General features: G+C 53.3%; 1 protein-coding gene across 1 annotated transcript; it reads right to left on the reverse strand.

The window, feature by feature from the left end:
* Positions 1-417: 417 nt before the first annotated feature.
* Positions 418-4,202, reverse strand: LOC103798236 (LIM/homeobox protein Lhx4; the record flags this gene model as incomplete). The annotated part of the gene is made up of 3 exons (XM_009070487.1): positions 418-572; positions 746-948; positions 4,031-4,202. Coding segments are annotated over 3 exons (530 nt in total), but the record flags the coding sequence as incomplete, so codon positions are not given.
* Positions 4,203-7,414: the final 3,212 nt, after the last annotated feature.

Consider the following 7,414-nt stretch of genomic DNA (forward strand, 5'->3'; position numbering starts at 1 on the left):
GGACACGAATGGTACCGCGGCAGCCTGGCACTCCTGCAACCCATCGCTCTGCACCCCAGAGCCCTGGCACCCCTACCTCCCAACGTGCCAACATCCTCTGCTTCCCAGCACCCCTGTACCCCACGTGCCAGCACCCATGCCAGCCAGCACCTGCTGCCCCAGCACCTCAGCATCCCTGCAACCCAGTATGCCAACACCTACACACCCGTGCAGCCCAGCACCCCTAAACCCCTGCGCCCCAAATCCCACACACCCGTGCAATCCAGGACCCCAGCATCTCTGCACCCTGGTTTCCAGGCACCCATGCCACCCCAATACCCCTGCCCCCCCTGAAACTCAACAGCCCTGCACCCCAGAGGGTCCCCTGTGCTGCCCTTCACTAGGGCAGGGTGGAAAGGGACACCCCTAGGGCCTCACCTGCACCACCCTCATGTCCAGCCCTGTCTCGGACGAGAGCTGTTCCCGCACGTGCCGGGCAGGCTTGGGGGAGTTTTTGTAGGCATTCTTCAGCGTTTCCAGCTGCTTGGCCGTGATGGTGGTCCGGGGCCGCTTCGCACCCGCCTCGGAATCATCTGCAAGCGAAGGAGTCGGTGCCATCCCAAAACCTCCAGCCCCAGTGGGGAATATCTCCCCAGAACCATCTGGCCCAGAGCCTGCAGCCCGAGCTGCCCACGGGTACCCGGTGACACAGACCAGGGCCACCCTCGGTGTGCTGTGCCCCTCGCAGCCCTCCTGGGGTGCCTACCATTCTGCTTGGCAGTCTCGTAGTCCTCCTTGCAGACCAGCCGCCCGTCCTCCATCAGGTAGAACTCATCCCCCGTGGCCAGCTGCCGGCTGCAGATGATGCAGGCGAAGCAGTGCAGGTGGTAGACAAAGTCCTGGGCTTTGCGGACCACCTGGGTGGGGGGGATGCCCTGCTGGCACGCCGTGCATTTGGTCCCGAAACGCCTGCAAGGAGAAGCAGGAGACCCTGAGCCCCCCGGAGAGGTGGGATCGCCGGGAGGAGATGGGACTGGGACCAGGAGACAGGGCAGAGTTTAAACCAGCAATCAACCTTATTATGCATGACACTTCACACGGCGGGGGTTTATCTTCCTCAGTGTGAGAGACCGGCCTAATGGAGCTGAGGAAGGGTTGATTTTAATGGTTCTTTTAACTAATGCTTATAGGCTGCCTGATTTTCCCCTGCAAGGACAGTACATATTTCATCCACATTAATACCAAATAAATTAATTACGCCGCCCCGCTGGCATGATGAATCCCAGATTAATGCAGAATGATGGGGCTCTTAACGCTGTAACGACAGCCCGACGGGGGCGTCGGGTGGGCTGCTCTGGGGCAGGAGTGGGCACGAGCAAAGCTGCCAGCGAGGCTGCAAGGAGTGTGCAAGGAGCGTGAGAGAAGTGTGGCAGCAGCATGCAAAGGGGGTGGGAGAATGGGACAAGAAGCGTGGAAGGAGCATGCAAGAGTGGTGCAAGGAGTGTGGAAGGTGCATGGAAGAAGTGCACAAGAATGGTGCAAGGAGTGTGGAAGGTGCATGCAATGTGTGCAAGAAATGTGGCAGAAGCACGCAAGAAACATGCAAGAATGGTGCAGAAAGTGTGGAAGGAGTGAATTAACAGTACAAGGGTTGACACGTGCCATGATGTGGTGGCAGAACAAGAGAAAGTCGAAAGTAAGTGGACATTCCTCTGGTGTTTTCAGCAACAAATGCTGAGGGATTGATGCTACAGATCCCCATCCCCATTGGCACCACAAGGGCTCTGCAGGATTTCCCTTGATACCCACAGCATCCCTAAACACCCCATCAGCAGGACAGCAGGAGGCCACAGAGCCATCCTGATGCTGCAGCAGCAGCCCAGGTGACAAAGCTATCAGAATAAATCTGTCCCCTACACCTCAAACAGCTCCATCTGCTTTGAAGGAGGCAGCCTAGGAATACCTAAACCCTTTGGCCCCTGCCCCAAGGCTGTGGGGGCAGGCAGTGGCATTCAGGGGTGCCCAGGGGGTGCAGCCACCCCAGGCACCTCTCACTGTCCCTCAAGGGCTGTAAAATCCCCCTCAAGCCCCGTGGCTACCCATGCCCTCCAGAAAGGCACAGCCACCAGGGATGGGTGGCAGGCACTGGGCAGGAGTAGCACCAGCACAATTTCGGGGTGTTGGAAGCAGAAGGTGAGGAGGAAAAACCTGGTTGTCTCATTATCTGGACTTGTATCCTAAAGGGAGAGTCCCTGGACATCTGCTGGGGAGACCTCAGCTCTCCTGTGGTCAGCTGGGAGGGAAGGTGGAAAAGAGAGGGAGGGAGGGATAGGAGATGGACAGAGGGAGGGAGGGATGAAGGCAGGGATGGAATGGAGGATAAAGGGAGGGATGAAGGGATGGTGGGAATAGAGGGAAGGTGGGAGGTAGGCATGTACAGAGAGAGAGGGATAGGACAGACAGACAATGCTTTTCCACTCCCAAGGCTGAGCTGGTGCCCACACTGCAGTCCCCATCTTCCTTCTGCCCACCCATCCCCTCACACAGAACAATTTAAAAGCCATTCTAACAACTCCTCCAGCATCCCGGGGTGTTTCCACCCCACCCGGGGATAGCCAGACCCAGGATAGAGCCACCCACAGCCGACTTCAAGAGCTGCAATTTGGGGGAGGGAAAAAAAAAGAGAGATAAAAATCAATCTGATCGTTTCCAAAGCAGCTCCTGCATTGCCAACTGCCTCTAGAGCTGGGCTGAAATCCTCGTGTCCTCCACAGGTTCCCTACCCCGAAATCAATGAGCGGTTAAAGAAAGGTGAGGCAAGTGCCCGTGTGAGCACTGAGCTGCTATTGATTGGCACCAAATAATCCAGGCAGGACCTCATCTGAGAAAGTCGCTGATCTTTCAACTCCAATTAACATTGATTACCCACACCTTTTGGGTGACTATTTAAATGACTTGGAGATTAATAGGCTGGAAAATATCAGAAGTGAAGTGTTATTACCCAGGCTGTAGCGGCTGCTTTGGCCGGCGCTGGGAAGGAGAAATTCACACTGCATCTTTGGTCCTGATGGCTGAGGAGGAGGGAGGAGGGATGTGAGAGGCCTGAGAGCTCAGGGATGGGCAGGCAGGGAAAGTCCTGTCAGGGGACTAATCACAGTGGCCATCAGTTGGTTTGGCTGGCTGGTGGCAGGGGGTGACAGGGAGAGCTGGTGCAGACAGGGATGAGCAGGAGATGATGGTGTGGGAGGTGTCCCTGGTCCCTGAAGTGCAGCAGCTGCTTTTTGGTTGAACCCTGTCACCTGCACCCAGGTAGTGAAAGGCACACACTGGCAAGAATTTGATCCTACTCCCTACAGCATCCCTCCACTGCAACACACTGCTGGTGCAACACCCTCTGCCATCCCTTGGGAAAACTCCCGAATTTCACCAGCAGCCAGGGACCAGAGCATCCACAGTGAAAAGTCCATTTTTAATGGGAAGCCGGTTGTCCTGTCTCATGGGAGCAGGGAAACGTCAAGGCTGGAGCATCGCACAACTCACAGGCAGCTGCCAACGCAATCAAATGAGGTTTTCACACTAATGGGAGCAAAATAAAAAAAAATAGGATTAAAAAAATAAAAAGAGGGAGGAAAAAAGGTAAAAGATGAAGGGAGAGAAACTGCATCAGCAAATCGCGATGAGGTGAGTGAAAGACTCGGGAGAACAGGCAGTGTTATCGCTGCCTTGTGCTGGTTTCTCCTGCCCTCTAGCTCCGAGAGGAGCCGAACCGCCGCGGGTTGTCTCCCCTCGGGGGCTGAACACCAGCGGAGCGGAGAAACAGGAGCATCGGGGAGATTTGGGGCTTTCGGGTGGTTAAATCCCATCAACCAACATCCAGCCCGCAGCAGCTGTAAAGCACCAACCTTCCCTTTATTTCCACAACAGCAACAACAACAAAATAAAAAGATGCAGGAAGATTTTGGATAAATTATGCTTAAAAAGAGGCCGTTTGCTTCCCAGGCAGGGAGACGCCGCTCGCGGGGGACTGTGCCCCCGAGAGGTACTCACTCACTTGAAGAAATCCTCCTTGCAGTAGACGCTGCCGGCCCGGGAGAAGCAGCGCTCAGCCAGCTGCATCTGGCAGTCAGCACACTTGAGGCAGGAGCTGTGCCAGTGCCGGTCCAGGACCTTGAGGATGAACTTGTCCAGGATGTGCTGGTTGCAGCCGGCGCACTGGGGGATCTCTGGGCAGGGGGGACAGGGATGGAGAGAAGAGCAGCGTCAGCCACCGCAGCCCCTCGGCCCTGCGCTGCTCCCACCCAGCTGGCAAAAATCCCACCTGGGCACGTGCTGGGGCTTTGAGGGGGGATGAGCTGTCACCCCTCACCTCATCGCTGTCCCAGCACATCCTCCTTTGAAAACTTTTTGCAAAAGCCTCTGCGATAGCAAAGCCCACGGCCCCACTGGCTCCTCTGGACACAGACACGCACGCACACAGTGGGTGTTTTTCCTTTCTGCACCCTGTATTTCAGGCTATGTCCTGCTCCCTGCCACTCCTGCCTGTTTCTCCCTCCCTCTGGATTGGCATCCCCCAACCAGGGACACAGCTCGTTGCTCCCCATGGCCACCCAAGGGCCAGGCTGGGGTGACCCATGGTTCAGCTGTGGGGTCCCAGCAGTCTCCCAGGGCTGCAGGGAATGAACCACCTCCACACCACCCTCAGAGGCTCTTCCAGCACAGGTAAATGTCTCTTCCTCTCTGCGTCCTGAGGACCACGAGCCACCCACGCTGGCCCCTCCAGCAGATGTCCAGTGTCCCTCCCCCTGCAGTGCCACAGCACCAGGTGCCTTTGCATCCCCCCCGTCCAACACTCGATTTTCCTGTGATGGGAACAGCAGGTTTCTGCCTGCTTTCTCCCACCCAGCCAGGGTGTTACAGCCTCCAGTTGCTGGAAACGGCTGGAAAATGTGAGCTCAAGCAAGGCCACGGCAGAGAAGAGCGGCAGTAACCAGGGACAGCAAGTCTAGTCCCATCCAGCCCTCCCTACATCCAGATTCTCACACTTGCTTGGAGACGGTTTTTCCTACTGCAAGACTTATTCCTGACCATCCAGATTCCTACACAACGTCTGCCTATAGGTGCACAGCTTCCATAGACCTGGAGAGCTGGATATTTCTCTCTCCCTGCCCATAGCTAGGAATAACCAGGAGGCACAGTGAGCCTGCAGGAGCAGACTTCCCGGTAAAAGCACATAACGCTGACCTGCACACATGAAAACAGATGGATTTTTTTCGGGAGGGAGGGGGAACGACGGACCCACCACCATACCAAAGAGCAGGAGAGATGGTTTGTACAAGGGCTGCTCCCTCCCCGACCCGGAGCCGCTGGCAGATAATTCCGATGGGGAAAAACGGGTGGTGGTAATAATTTTTTTATGTTGCTCCAAGTGCTGGGGAGGCTTAGGAAGGGCTGAGTTGTCCCCAGCCGGAGTGACACAGCCTGGAGACAAGGGACAAGGGATGGGAAAGGCAGAGGAAGCTGTCCCAGCGCTGCCACCCCCCGTGCCCTGCACTGCCCAGTGATGCCACCCGCTCCGGGTGAGGGGGGGAACAGACACACTGTCCTGGGTGCTACCGGGAGGAGAAAACAGGGAAAAGGAAGTGAGGAAAAGGAAAACTGGGAAAAGATTAAAAAAAAAGAAAAGAAAATTTTTTTTAAAAAAAGGAAAAGATAGAAAAGGAAAAAATACGGGGGAAAAAGGAACAAAGATACAAAAAGGAAAAAATATTAAAAGGAAAAATGTATAAAAGGAAAAAGATAAAAAAGGGGAAAAGGGAAAATGTATAAAAAGGCAAAAGATGAAAAATTTAAAAGGATCAAATAAGAAAAAATATAAAAAGGGGGCAAGATCTTAAAAAAGAAAATTATTAAGGAAAAAGATTTTAAAAGGGAAAATGCTTTTCGAAGTAAAAAATTTGCAAGGAGGGAAAAGATAAAAAGGGAAAGGAAACAGGAAAAGGGGGGAAATAAAGGCGTAAACAAAAATAAAGGGAAAACAAAAAAAGGAGAAACGAAAATGCAGGAGAGAAGAGAGGAAAGGAGTGAAATGAGAGAAAAGGAGGGAAAAGGAAAAGGGTAAAGGGAAAGAAAGAAAGAAAGAAAGAAAGAAAGAAAGAAAGAAAGAAAGAAGTGCACGAGAAAATCATATTGTTACAGCCTCAAAAAACATTATTTCAAAACCCTTTGGGGTACTGACACGTACCTCAGGTGCAGGCAGCACATTTCATCCTCCCCGGGTGAGACACTTACAGTCCCAGTGCCCTGCAGACCACAGTTATTGCTGGCATTTAAGCCTCTGTCGCACCAACAACAGTAGGATAAATTACAAATAAATAAATTTCTACAGCTTTTATAGGTCCTTCTTTTCCTTCCTGCCTTGGGAACACCTGGAAGCTTTTTCCCCCGTCCACCGCCGCTGCTGCAGGTCGCACCAGCCACATTTTCCACGTTGGATTTGTTAAACCCATTTGCGAGCGATGCGAAAGGCGCTGGCACCGGCGCTGGCACCCAGCACGGCATCAGCCCGAGAGCAGGCACCCGGTGCTGTGGCAAAGGAAATCCTTCCCGTTTATTCCACAAACGCGTGGGCACCTTTAGGAAACGTGTTTTTAGAGAAATGGTTATTTATATGCCCACGTGTATGTATTTATATACACACACTCTACATGTATATAAACCCATTCGGAGCTAACAAACACAGCTTATTCTTCCCTAAAAAGCACCAACGCAGCTCAATTTCAACATGCAAACAACCGCAGCCGATATCACAATATCTCTCTTCAAATTTCCAGAGAAAACTATTGTTTGGGGGTTTTTTTTAGCAAGAGAAGCATTTTTTGCTTCCTGTCTCTCCATAGATGTACAGCACGGATCCCATGCCCAGGTCTGTGTGTGCATTGATGTCTGCACATATTGGTGCAAAGCTCGCACCCACTTGGCTGCCTTCCCCTGTGCAAAATAATAATAAAAGTAATAATAAAAGGGGAGCTGCCGGGGTACCAGGAGATGTCCCAGCCAGCCCATTGCTTTGCAGAGAGAAATGATCTTAAATTCAAGCCCTAAGCCCTGCTTTGTGCTTTGCAACGGAGGCAGCTGCCTCGCTGCCTGCAGAAAGCCTGGCGTTTATTACACTCGTTTGAACTAAATTATTCGATAGAACAGGACCAAAGTTAATGGATACAATGGGTATAACAGGAGCTATGTGCTCCTTTGCTGTCTTTGCCCACCAGCATCCCCGGGCTGGCTCTGTGCGCTGCTCTGAGACGCAACAGCCGCGGGATCCCCTCCTTTCTACCCCGGGGAACACCCCAGGGATGCAGCAGCCTCAATACAAACCACTCCCCGGGGAAAGGGGGGTAAGTCGGACGGATCATGCCCTGCCCGGGGTGATGTGCCC

This window comes from Acanthisitta chloris, unplaced genomic scaffold (genome assembly GCF_000695815.1).
Source record: "Acanthisitta chloris isolate BGI_N310 unplaced genomic scaffold, ASM69581v1 scaffold8982, whole genome shotgun sequence".
NCBI classification, from domain to species: Eukaryota; Metazoa; Chordata; class Aves; order Passeriformes; family Acanthisittidae; genus Acanthisitta; species Acanthisitta chloris.